The sequence below is a fragment of the Emys orbicularis genome, chromosome 3 (genome assembly GCF_028017835.1).
Source record: "Emys orbicularis isolate rEmyOrb1 chromosome 3, rEmyOrb1.hap1, whole genome shotgun sequence".
Taxonomy (NCBI): domain Eukaryota; kingdom Metazoa; phylum Chordata; order Testudines; family Emydidae; genus Emys; species Emys orbicularis.
This window is the reverse complement of record NC_088685.1, coordinates 17664229-17678245: the sequence shown is the minus strand read 5'-3', so window position 1 is coordinate 17678245 and position 14017 is coordinate 17664229. Positions and strand designations below refer to the sequence as shown.

General features: G+C 43.3%; 1 protein-coding gene across 1 annotated transcript in view; it reads left to right on the top strand.

Moving 5' to 3' along the window:
• The first annotated feature begins 1456 nt into the window (after positions 1–1456).
• Positions 1457–14017, top strand: part of LOC135876672 (24-hydroxycholesterol 7-alpha-hydroxylase-like) — a 45722-nt gene continuing 33161 nt past the window's right edge. The window contains exon 1 of the mRNA XM_065401954.1: positions 1457–1639. Coding sequence (XP_065258026.1) covers positions 1457–1639 — 183 coding nt within the window. The remainder of the gene's footprint in view (positions 1640–14017) is intronic.

Sequence of the window (14017 nt, the reverse complement as noted above, 5' to 3'; positions counted from 1 at the left end):
TAGGGTGTTCCCCTGAGATACAGAGTGTCACAGGGATGTAACCCTGACCCAGGTCAGGTGACAGGAATCAGGAAATAAAGTACAATACCACTATCATGTGGCAGGTGCAGTATCCATTGACTCCAGTGACCACTTGTACATCAAGGGTCTGCTTCATGGGCAACAGGTGCAGTGAATGAGGCAGGGGTCCAACTCATTCATCAAAAACAATAAAAATAAATGAAAATTGGGCTTCAAACAGTAATTTTATTGCAACCTTAGCTATGGCGCAAGTTTAATATAATTAAACTATGTGTTAAAGGAACATTATTAGGTTGCAAAGTCAAGCACTTGTAATATAGGAAATGCTGGAAATGCAGCAAAGTATTTTCATTTATTCAAAGGTTTTTTAAAGTTTTGTTCCCTACTTAAAACATTTCAATCAAATTTGACATAAATTTGCAAATCATTTCAGTATCACCAAATCTGCCTCATTCAGTGTGCAAGTCGGATCTTGTGCAGTGAATGGGATACTTGGAGCTCTAGCATTAAAGCTGCTTGTAGAGAAAAATTTCACCCAGCTCTACAAGCAGCTTTAATGCTAGCGCTCCAGGTATCCCATTCACTGCACAAGATCCGACTTGCACACTGACTGAGGCAGGAATGCTGCGGAACTAATAGGAACTTTTATCCTGTAAAAAGTCTGTGATTGTGTAACTAAAAATGGGCTCGGCGTGCCTTTGCGCAATGGAGCAGCAGAGTTAAAGCTGGACAGGCTGCCTTAACCTCACTGCTGAGCACTTCACTTTGCAGTCTCAACATTCTTGTAACATCATTTAGTTTAAATAGAAAAATAATAAACCACCAACTCCCTTGCAACCTCGGTGCCACTAGTTCATGGGCGTTCTTGGTCTCAGGGTCTGGTTCCCCGAGGTTATTTTCCTAAAGCTCCAATAGCTGCAGCAGCAGAACCTTTGTGCAACTACAAATCTCACTGAAAGCTGCTCTCAAGGCTAACTCTAGGCAATAGCATCACTGAGTGCTGCAAATGAGGCTTCTGGGAAATGTAGTTCCTCAGCCGCTTGTTATACACATACACACCCAGTTGGTTAGGAAGTTTCTTTGTATATATTTGTGACTGAGTAGCTCACAGCTGTTGAAATAAGTTTCTAACCCCTGCTTTGAAGATAGATAACGACAAACATTTGCAATCCGAGCCGATTTAAACTGTTGTAAATCTCTCACCCACTGATTAGAAAGCAATTCCCTCCCCCCTTCCACAGTGGGCAGAACAACCCGGCTGTGTTCCTTGCCTTGGAATCTTGTCTCCATGCCAGTGATCAGCCAGTGGCATTGACAGGACGGATAGGCCTTATCATCTGTCCTGGACTGAGCCTGGGCAATCTTTCAAGCTGGGAACCGCAGCAGCCAGTTCAAAGCAGCAGGAGGAGCAGCTCCCCAGTCAGTGTGCAGGAAAATGGACGTAACTATGGCTGTTCTGTTGGCATTGGTTCTGGGACTTCTTATGGTCAAGTTTGCTTTGTTTCAGCCAAGAAACCCAAATTCCCCACCTTGCGTTAGTGGCTGGATCCCTTGGTTGGGAGCTGCATTTGAGTTTGGGAAAGCTCCCCTGGAGTTTATAGAACAAGCCAGAGTCAAGGTAAGAATTATAATAGGGTGCATGCATCTGTGTGTTGGGGGAGGGGGTGCCTGGGGCAGTATAGGGAGACAGATGAGGAACCTTTCTGCATTAAATGAATCCCTTACAACATTAAGAAGTTTTCTATCATTTTTATTGTAACTCAGAAGCCTCTGGCTGCAAAAGGTAATATTTGTGTCAACTGATTGGCAGATTACCCTAGATACCTTGGATTTGATATTGCAATCACTGTTTTCACACAATAGTACCTGAGCACCTGATCGGGACACACAATGCATGCAGCTTTTCTTCATCAGCTGGGTACTGACCTGGGTTCCACATGAGGGGAAACACGTTGTGAAGTGCATTGGGACTGTAAAAGTTTGTACGAGCTAATTGTATGAGGAGTTTTTTTATTTGCCTCCTTTTTTAGTCTTTAGGGTTCCTGTTTTCAAGCTGTTCTCTGCAACGAGTTCTAGAAACTTGGTGGGGTTTGTGTCCCCTCTCCCCCAGCCCACCCCATGAAACCTGAGATTAAAACATAATCTCATGACTCCAGGAGCTGGAGCTTTAAGAAAAAACACCAAATATCGCAAGACTTGCAATAAAATAAAACTGGCAACAGTGTTAGTTCAGGATGAACCACACAACAAGTTCATACAACCTAGCTGAGCTGCAGAAAAATTCCCTGGCTTCTGAGTGCATAATATTTCAACCTTAGTGTTACATAATTGTAAATCTCTCCCTCAGATCTTATTATTACATCTAATGTAAATCAAAGGGCAATGTTAGAGCAGGTGCCTGCTGCCATCCGGAATGATTCATTTTGCAAAAGAGTTATTTCCAAAACATTCACTTTGAGGACTGAAATTTTCCCATGGTTTATTTCTTGCTGCATGTGATTTCTTTTGCAGGAAGTTGGAGCAATATCCCTTTAGATACTTAAAGTTGAAGCTAGAGACTGGGCGTGGATAAGACCTCATTGAGGATTAATGATTTTGGTTGGAAAAAAAAGTTGTTTGAAATGAACAAAGGCAATTCAGACCAAGAAATTGCATTAGAAAATGTCTTTAACATTGAGCAGGAGTTGTCCTATTAGACTCACGGGCTTGATACTTATTTACCCCAAGGCCATTTTACTCCACTCTGGCATTGTAAAAGGGCCTTAACGTGGGAATAAATTACATTTACACTTGGTTTAAGGCTCTTTTACACTGTTAGCATGGGGTAAAGCATCCTTCAGGTAACGGAGAATCAGGCCCATTGGGACTACATTAAAGTTAAGCATATGCATAAATCTTTGCAGGATCAGGGCCGTAGACACAATGCGCTGTGCATTCCTGCCCAGCTTGCTAAAGGGCTACTGGTAAAAAAAAATTCTGGAATAAAAGTCATGAAAATTTAGTTCAAGTTTTTCACTTTTATTGAAATTCAAAGCTACGATGCAAACTTTCAGTTGAAAAATTGAATTTTGGAAAAGGTCTACTGTCAATTTTCAGATACTGCCCCTGCCAATTTCTATATTTCATAAGCACATATTTTTTTGTTTGTTTTAAATTGGAAAAACCCACAAAAATAGGGTTGTCATCTGTCCAGGTTTTCCCAGGATTGTCCCTTTTTTGAAGTAACTGTCCCTGGAAATCTGTCAGGGTGCTCAGTATAGTTTTAGGGGCTCAGGATCATCCCAAATGGGCCAGTTTTTTGTACCTCACAGTGGCAACCTTACACACAAGCAATAGGGGAAATTGACTATACCAAGGAAACAATGAAACTGACTACCCCAAGGGCTGTCAAATGCACAAACTAATAAATAGAGAAATATCCTTTTCTTCTCTACTCTCTTCCAGTTAGAGTGATCTTGGGTGTTATTTGTAACAACACTAGATATAAAAAGTGTAGACAGATTTGTAAATTGTCAATGTCCTCATAATTACTTATTTAGATTTAAAAAATGATGAAGATGCCTACACATAGCTCTAGCTGCCTTAGAAATAGTATAGCATAACCCCAGCAGCATTCAAACAAGAATTCTGCCAGGCAGACACTTAGAGACTTGTTTTGACCCCTTCATCCATCGGCGCTGACTCAATGGATGCTCCCCCCAAAGCTACCCCCCCCAAAAAGTGCTTCCTGCCCACCAGTGACCTCGCCGACCAACTCCTCCCCCTCCCTCCCAGCGCTCCCTGCATGCCACAGAACAGCTGTTCTGCAGTGTGCAGGAGGCGTTGGGAGGGAGAGGGAGGAGTGGGGACAGGGTGGGCTCGGGGGGGGGTAGGAAAAGGCTAGGCAGGCGTGGGGGCTTGGAGGAAGGGGTGGAGTTGGGGCAGGCCTGGGGCGGAGGAGGGGGTTGTCCCCCCCTCCACCGCCGCACATGGAGAGGAAGTGGGCGCCTATGTCTTCATCATTCTGGGAAGTATCCCTCAGCCCTCTCCAGAAACCTTATCAAACAGATGTCTATTGCAGCATGCCTGGAAGATCACCAACTTAATCAGGCTATTTCAGATCAAGGGAGAGAGAGCAAGTTCCAGAGTCCTGAGTGCCCCGCCACTATCCCCCCTCTTTTATAATGGTAGGGAGTGCAGTCCCCTGGTAACTTCACTAAAAGTTTTGGGGGGAGGGATAGCTCAGTGGTTTGTGCATTGGCTTGTGAGTTCAATCCTTAAGGGGGCCATTTAGGGATTTGGGGCAAAAATCTGTCTGGGGATTGGTCCTGCTTTGAGCGGGGGGTTGGACTAGATGACCTTCTGAGGTCCCTTCCAACCCTGATATTCTATGATCATAGCTGTGGCGGTATGGCATAGGAAGACATACAGTCTCTGGTAGGCAAGTTCCAGGCCATTTAGACCTGTCTAGGTCAGAACCTTTAAATGCATTATTAGGTTCACACTGGTTTAAAGAATGTACAATTTCTTCAGAGACAAGGTGGGTGAGGTAATATCATATTGGTCCAACTTCTGTTGGTGAGAGACATAAGCTTCCAAACTACACAGAGCTATTCTTCCTGTCCTGTTGGGTTCTGGGAAGTGGGTGGATACAAGCCCACCCCATCCCACCCCCCATGGCTAACGGCCCCTTGCCCAGCCTAAGGAGAGGAGCCACTTAATCCGGGACTCAAATAGATACAGGGTGTTCAACAGAAGAAAAAACAAGGGCAGGTGTGAGGAGATCAAAGAGTCAAAAATAAGGAACCTGAAAGGGACACTGCAGAGAACCTCAGACAGCACCCACTGCTCCTCAAAGCTGTCAAGGGAGCCAGCAGACATGGCCCAGAGGAACTCTGCCCGGATACCTGAGCAGAGAGGGGAACACAAATAGGCCCCACAGTCTCAGAGAACTCCCTTGGCCAACTCCTTGCCAGGGGAAGGTACTAATAGCATCACAGCTAAACACAAGATCAAACAGATAGTTTAGCACAAGTAGTTAGCACATGTTCTAAGCTAAGGGACCATTCAAGGTGGAGTGGCTCATTAACACCCTGTAGTCATAGGACAAAAAGGAAGGTCAATTGGCTACTGATTGTTGTAATAAGCCATAAATCCAGTGCCTTTATGAAGACCATGATTTTTAGGGCTAATCTACACTGGCAGCGCTAAAGCGCTGCTGCGGCTTGTGTGATCGCAGTGCAACCACCTCCAGGAGGGGCGTAGCTCCCAGCGCTGGAGCACTGTTTACACTGGCGCTTTATAGCACTGAAACTTACAGCGCTCCGGGGGGGGGGGGGGGGGTTCATACCCCTGAGCGAGAAAGTTGCAGCACTGTAAAGTGCCAGTGTAGACAAGCCCTTAGTGTCTCACAAAGTTATGAATTTAAGTCATAGGCGCATCTTTTGAAAGTGTTTTGTACCTTCTGGCTCACCTCCCTCTCTGGGTTTGCCAGCTGCACAACTCCTTCCTCCCAGAGAGTAAACTGTAGGCTACCTGCCTCTATAATACCAAACAGACCTCCCTTCTTACTGAGAATGACTACAGTCTACTGCCCTACAGTTCCTTTCTGCTCTCAGCTCCTGGGCTTTATACAGGCCCTCTCTGTTCCTGTCTACCTGAGTCACATATGATTAATCCCTGCTCCCTGGCTTCTCTTCCAGGTGCAGCCTGGGCAATTAATTGGCCTACCTAGCCACCTTAACTCCTTCAGATCTTGTGTGGGGTGGACACGCCATCACACCATTAAAAGATATTACCTCACACAGACCTTGTCTCGCTAATATCCTGGGACCAACATGACTACAACAACACTGCATACAGTTCTGCAGCTAAGCCAGGAGAGCTTGTATCCTGTGCAAGGTGAAACCAGTGGCTGGAGAGGAAGCTGCACATGTTCTACTTAGGGTCATCCTAGCAATCATGGTGTTAACTTTTGTGTGCTTGACCTTACAACCTTAATGTTGTCTAAATGGTCATCTTTCTGCATTGATTTGTAGCACAAGCCAAATTAACAAGCACTTCCTATCTTCAAAGTGTCTGAGCAAGCTCTGTAATTAAGCCTTTCTAATATAGTGAAGGAAGGTCACACCTTTGAGGATGTTTAAGGGGGTTGTTGAAATAAGCTGTCACATCTCAATGCTATTATTAACAAGTATTTAAATACAATATCCGCAGCGAGTGACACAAGAGCCCTTGCAGAGCTCTGACTCAGTCATGTAACAATAAGACACATATAATCAGTTCATAGAAAAATGGTATGTTATTGTGACGGATAGCATGGGATTAGGTAATTAAAGACTGTGTTGCAGTTAGGACTTGTTGGAATTTTTTTTTTCCTTGCAGGAAATTTTGACTTTTTGTCAAACAGTAAGAAACCCCAGACTGAAAACTGTTCTGTTTTCAGCTACCAACAATTGAAGATTTTCACCCCAAACCAAAACATTTTCAGCTAAAAACTGAAAATGTTTCCGCTGAAAATTTTTGGCTTCTGGGTTTCTGGGGTTGTTGCTGGTAGAGGTCTTTGGTTTTTTTAAATAGGAAAACAGACACGTCTGAAAAACTTTGTTTAGTCAAAATCCAATTTTCCATGAAAAAAAAGTTGTTGATGGAATTTTTTTGTACTGGTTCTAATTGCAGAGCAGATGTCCAAGATAACACAGCTATGGTTGCACATGCAATCTTAACTTTAGCACTTCATGACTCAAGTGCTTAACCATAGAAACGTAACATCTTCTAAATATATGGGACGGGGAGAGGCAGTTAAAGGGAATTTTGCAGTTTTTAAAGAGAAAAGAAATTACATATGCAAAATGGTTTGGCTAGGCTGCACTGGAATACCTACCCTCATTCATGGTGCATCACCCAGAGCAGCACAAGGCCTAGAGAGCTCATAAATTGCACTTAAGCCCACAGAGGCCCTGTCTCATTCCAGGCAGCTCAGGTGATCTGTCTGTTCATTACCCAGCTGAGTCAGCCAAACATCTTTGCATAATACAAGCCTTCTTTTGGCAGCTCAGATGCAGGTACCACCAGAGCTCCAGTTTGTTTAGGATTGTCCCTAGCAATGTCTGGTGGCTATGGATCTCATTTGTAAAGGACATAGCTATGGGAAATGGGAGAGTGAATCAGAGCTTTTATGTAGTGGTTTCTTATTCACTGGTCATTCTCTTACAACCGTACCCATGGAAATCTGTGTCAGAGGAAGGGCAAGGGAGCGAAAGTTAACCCCTTGTCCACTAGGGCCCCTGAACTCTATCACAGAGGGATTCTGGGTAACACCTGGCTTCATTGAAGTCAATGGGAGTTTTACTAGGGGAAGTCACCCTTTGTACCTTTTGTGAAATTTTAAAAGAACGAGAGGCTACCTCAGCCTCCCTCCCCCTATGGTTCACATTTACCAAAAGGTCTAGAGCAGAGGTATTATGATCAGGAAGGAGAGTGATCCAATGTAACTATTCCTGCTAATGCCCAGCGCGTGTTGCAATTGTAATACATAAAATTGCAATCTTGGCAAGTCACGGATGATTATAACAAGTGTCAGCAACATGCTCTGGATGCCCTAAAAGGCATGCAGATTAAACACCGCCCCTCTCTTTAATAATTTACAATCTAAGGGCCTGATCCAAAGCCCATGGAAGTCAATGGGCCAGGGAAGTCAACAGGAGTCTTTCCCATTGACTCTAATGGATGGATCAAGACCCAAAAATGCAGAGACAAATGAGAAAATCCAGGCTGGGAGACCCAGAGGCAGGAGTTTTACTATTGACCTCAATGGGACCAGGATGTCACTCTTAGATTAGATTAGCAGCATAGGGGTAAAGGGTAAAAGCACCAGTATGGTATTTGATGAAACAAAGTTTGTTTGGCAGCACGCTAACGATATAGTCCAACTAATTCAACTATCAAGGTCAACACCATCATTTTAATCATAAAAATGATCTTTTCCCCATCCTAATCAGCGAGGTATCCTGAAATGGAAAATTCTGTAAAATCTAGTTACAGACTGTACATCTGCCAAACCCTTTTATACAATAATCCTGAAACTTTAAAACTGGACATGCTGCCAAGAGATCGTGGTGTATGTACAGATGTAACTGTTACGCCTTTGCTTTCTAAGACTTTTGCTTGTGTTCAGTGACAGGAACCATTTTGTCCTCAGAGTTTCTGAACCAGGTTATAAAGGAGACACACACACTGTGCTCTTGTAATTTACTGTTCAGTGTGAAGTACATGCTCCATCCTTCACCCAAGCAATAGAGGATGTGAGTCTATTATGGGCCCAACCTACAAGGCATGTTTTGTTTGCTCAAACTGTAGTAGGTCCAAGTTTTAGCTATGGAGGTCCCTCAGTTCAATTGCCAGCCACAACCCAGACTCATGGAGACTTTATTTTTGCTCCTTCTTGGTTTGTTGTTTTCCTTATATTAAAATAAAAGACGTTCAGACGGAAAGCATATGGTTTATTGAAAAAGAACCAGTGGCAGCTCTTGTGGAGAGGGGGTTGGGGCACTGCCCCACCAAAGTAGCAAGCCCACATATTTTTATATATTTGTGTGTGTGTCCCTCATGAGTATGATGTGAACAAAGACAATCTATAGCAGCCATGGCACATTCTTCTTCACCGCCCCCGTGGCACATGCATAGTGATGATTTACAACGTCTGAGTCAGGAGTGTGTTGCAGTGATTTCAATGGGGTTTGGGGAGCACTGGTTCATCACCAGAAGTGGTCAAGCTCCCATTTCAATGTTAGGACTCTCCTGCAGCACCCAGCGGGCTCCCCCCTTTTGCTGCTGCTACTGTCATTGCTTGAAACAAGCTCTTGTTTCAGGCAGCAGCTGCAGGAAAAGGGGGGAGACCACTGGACACCACAGGAGAGAAAGAATCGGTGCAAAAATGTTTTCGTCATCAATATGGTGTCATGATTTTTTTCTGCTACACTCCTCCTGCCCAAAGTTCACCTTGAGGGAGGTAGCCCTGATCTGCTCTGTCCCCTGCCAAGACGCCCCACACACCGCTTGTCTCACGTTGTGCCCACTCCCATTAGGTGACGTTTGCAGCATGCACAGAATCCTTGAATTTTTTTTTCTGCAGAAAATGTGCTGCAGTTCTGCCTTTTGCCTACCAGAGGCCGCTGTGGCACCAGAACAGCCTGAGCTGGCTGAGGCTGACTGGTCTGGTGGGTGGTGGCGAACAGCTAGCAGGCAGGTGGTGGGTGGATTTTTCCTCAAGTGAAAAGTCACAGCAGCCATCTTGGAGGCCAAGTGGGCCACACAGGGCTGCTGGAGTCACAGGGCCACATGGGAACGTGGGGGCTCCAGGCATGGCCCACCTGGAGAGGCAAGGGGGAGACTGAAGATGCTGTGCCTAGGGGCGCGTAAGGTGTAAATCCGTCCCTGCCAGTAGATGGCTGTTTGGTTGCTTATCTGAAGTGGGTTGGTGGCCCCATCCAGGTTTTTGTGGACAGGTAGACATCAGCTTTAGCTGAATTCTCACAAGAGAAAAAAGGGCTGACTAAGCCTGAAGACTTAACTATCTTCTCATCCATAGGGTGGCCTGGAGGTAGCTTGTCCTGCCGCTAATTTCTTATAGATATTAGAGCTGGTCAGAAAATGGGGAGTAACTTTTGCTCTTTCTCCCTTTTGTGGGAGACAAGTGATAATTTTTAACTGTGGTGGGCATCAAGTAATTTTATCCCCAAAATTACCAAAAATATTTAGTCTAGAGAAACAAGAAATGGTTGGCCAGTCTTACTAATTCTCTCTCTCACTGACAATTCAGGGAGGTGACTCCACTCTTAGTTACAGGGGTTCTTTTACATACTTTAGGGGACAATAAAAACCAAGCAAAATAGCCATCATTCATAAGTGTGATTATTTTATTATTAAAGAAAGGAAAAGAAAACATTAAACAAAACACAAATGACAGAACACAAATGATAAACTGGCTACTTCCGTTGCAATCTCTTCTTTATGCCTCTGTGGAGAGTTTTTAACAGAGATTACACTTTTCAGGGTGAGCCCACCTCTGGTGGGCTTTTTGCTCTTGGTAAATTGAGGCCCAGGTTGTCTTATTGTGAGTCCGGTCTTAGTATCTCATAGGAAACTACAAGCTATTTATGGATGGACAAAATTTTAAGGCAGATGGATCCTGTCAGGTTGTCAAAGACATAGGCACTGACTTCTGCTGGCCGCTTGACCACCCCTCTGCACCCGGCCCTGCCCTGACTCCACCCTGCCCCGCCCCTATTCCAACCCCTTCCCCAAATCCCAGCCCCGCATCTTCCCTGCCCCCTCCCCTGAGCGTGCCGCATTCACACTCCTCCCCCCTCCCTCCCGGAGCTTGTTATGCCGTGAAACAGCTGTTTTGTGGCGACAAGCACTGGGAGGTAGGCGGAGAAGCAGGGATGCGGTGCGCTCAGGGGAGGAGGTGAGGTGAGCTGGGGCGGGGGGCAAGGAGGGGAACTTGGCTGCCGGTGAGTGCAGAGCACCCACCAATTTTTCCCTGTGGGTGCTTCGGAGTCGGCGCCTATGATGAAAGATAACCTAAACTAGTTTATAAAAAGGCAGAGTAAGCACTCTTAACTAACTCCTATCAAAGTTGTTTAAATCAGTTGCTAAGAAGAAGACATTTAAGGCGTTCTCTTAAGACAGGCCATTTAGCAAATATCTTAAATCCAATTAAACCCACTATTTCTCTGTTTACAGGTGTTTAGCCTCTGTCTCCTCTCCAGGAATACATGGTCTAACCATTTGGTGATTAACAGGAGAAGCTGTCAATATTTTAGATTACAATATCATTTCAATATCCAAATAAAATCATTACAAGAGTTTTCTAATCTAATCCCTTGGCAGTGTTTTTGGCTTCTTTCACCTCATCTGTGATTGTCTTTGGGTTGGAAGGTAGCCTTTCTTTGCTATATACTGTGTGATATAGTTTTCTGCTTTTTCTTAGTTGTCTGTGGCCTCTTGCTTGTGGAGGGACTGGATGAGTTGAGGAATGCTTCAGCATAGTAGCAGAGAGTGAGTGAACAGTGCTCACTTCAGAATTTTATACTCTTCTCCTTCCTATTTTCATGAAATTATAGGAAAACACCTCTTTCAGACTTGTTTAGATTCAAATTTGGCTGCTGTCATCCTTTCCTTGACTCCACGCTTTTTTGGTGGTATCTTCAGCTCCTGAAATTGCGTCTGATTAATGAACGTGCAACACACTTCTAAATGTTTTTGTTCTTCTGTGGCAGGAAAGTATCAGAAAACTTTTAAAGTTTTTAAATTCTTTTTATTCAGTCTATTTTCTGAGATATTTTTTCAGTTTTATTAGCGTTAAACAGGAAATGAAATTCTGTTTTCAAAAAGTCCAAACACCCCTGCTCTTTACATAAATGCTTTAATTCTCAAAGCAATCTTTTTAGAAGGCAATAATTTTTAAAGAGAGATTTTTTGCTTAAAATTGTTATTAAATAATTGTTTGATTCTTCATAACAATTTTGTAGAGATTATTCTTGTCTTCCTGAGTTGGGTGAGTAGCTGCATAAGTTTGCTAAATAGCTAAATAATTAATTCACCAATAATATAAGTACACTCTATTTAAATGGCTTCTTACATTAGTAATTAATTTATCAAGGACATTAGATTCCATGATGGTCCATCAAGCATTTTACCATTTACAATGGTAGCAATTATATTAGGAAATTACATTAGAAGATTTGCATTTAGTAAGCGTTTCACAAGGGCATTCCATCTCCACATTTAAGAAATAAACAAAGGTTTTCTATAATATATTTCTCAACTATAAATGTTTTTCTTAAGGTTTCCAGGAGGAAGATTTTACAGTGATTACAAAAGAATCTACTTTACTGCCTATTTTATGGTTCTGTTAACACACCCTTATGTATCACTCCTTTTTGCTCTTAACATCCTCTTGAAGTCTGGACCTAACTTCTGTGCAGGGTCTGTTATTTGAGATAAACCCATCTCTTTGCCAACTGATGTTTTAGGTAGGAGATGTGTCCTTGTGAGGGAGTGCCCATCCCACGCAAATCTTGAATGAGTTATTGTGGGCCAGGAGGGGCCAATTAAACTTAGATGCTGAACCTAGAGGAGAACCAGGGATTGATAGAGCCTAATGGCAGATGAAGCCCTGGTGGCTGAACATTGAAACTGACGGCAGGGGTGGAGGGTGGGAGTTGCCTTGGGCAATAAAGGAGAAGCAGCAGGGGATGAGGAATGGTTTCAGATCAGGAACAAGAAAAAAGACTAGATATATCAGGATCTGAAGATGAAGGAATCCATAGAAATGAAAAACAAAAACAGGAAAAAAGTCAACATTTCTTAATTGTCAAATGAGTGTAGGTCTGCTGACGGGGGGGGGGGGGGGGGGGGAGTGGGGCAGAAGAGGGCAATTGCCCAGGGGCCTGGCGATTTAAAAGGGCCCGGGGGCCCCCAGCTGCCACCGCTGCTGTGGCCCAGAACTGCTGTCTGCAGGCCTGAATGAGTGTCAGGAGATGTGAACACAGGAGACGTTGACACTCTGAAAATGGCGGCAAGGATAAAGCAAATGTTCGTGACGTACAAAGAGCTAAAAGCATGCAGGTTGGAGATCTATTGATAAGAATGTAGACATATGGAGCAAGATGAAAAACTTTAAACAATAACCTTAAGGAAACTGAAAGTTATTTGTCAACTGCCTAAATTCATGACAGAAGCATCAGGGGTTATGTATGAAGTGCTGCTAGAATTGTCTGAGGCTGATATCAAAAAGAGTATAAGTGAAGATAAAGTATTGTTTTTAAAATGGCTACTTTAGTACAAGAGAGGGAGAAAACTGGCCATCTATGGCTGGACGTATAACACTTATAGGTGAGACACTTTTGAATAGGATCCAAATTGGGTGTCAGTCTTGTTGGGTTAAATCATAGGTGTCCCCCTCTCCCCCCATCCCATGATGTGCTATAATTGTCCAAGGTTTGGACGTGTGGCAGCGAATTGTAAGGGAACAATGAGGTGCAGTAAATGTCAAGGAAATCACTCCTATTACGACTGTGTAGAGAGCACAGAACCTAAATGCAGCAAAAGGTACCCACTGCAGCAAATAGAAAAAGAAAAATATTCAAGTAAGAGAAAAGATGTACAGGGGCAGCAGAACATGAGTGGAATGGGAGATCATGTATTGCTTATAGGTATAGAGAAGTTTATAGCATTCATTACAGAAGTATTTAACTGCACCTTGCAGATCGGCGGCGGGGGACACCGAAAAAATTAAAATCATAGCAAAAGCAGCAGAAAAATATCTGAAGATAGAGAACCTCTCAATAGACCACATTCATGTGATTTTAAATGAAGGCAATAATACAGCTTAAATAACATGGTCTTAAGAATCCTTAGCTGAGGTGCAAATACACCTCTACCCCGATATAACGCGCCCCGATATAACACAAATTCGGATATAACGCGGTAAAGCAGTGCTCCGGGGGGGCGGGGCTGCGCACTCCGCAGATCAAAGCAAGTTCAATATAACGCGGTTTCACCTATAACATGGTAAGATTTTTTGGCTCCTGAGGACAGCGTTATATTGGGGTAGAGGTGTAGTTTAATAATGCATGGACAGGAATTTAAGAAAGCTATCTTTGAAATGGGAAAAAAGCCTGATATAATATATGTGCAAGAACCATGGCTAACAAGTAAACTTGTTTTCAGTCTATGGGGATATGATATACTCCAGAGGGATCAAGAGGCTGCCAGAGTAGGAGTGGTCTGTATATTTATAAAAGAGGGTCTTAGATATGTCAATATGGATGTACAGAAACTAAGTTTTTAATATAATGCTATTGAGATTCCCATACAGAACAAAACGTCTGATATATGTATTTATAATGTTTATAATCCATATAAAATTAGTTTATTTTAGATTTAGAAAAGCTAGCTAATGTAAAAAAATTCATAATTTGCAGAGACTTTAATATTCATAATGATCTAT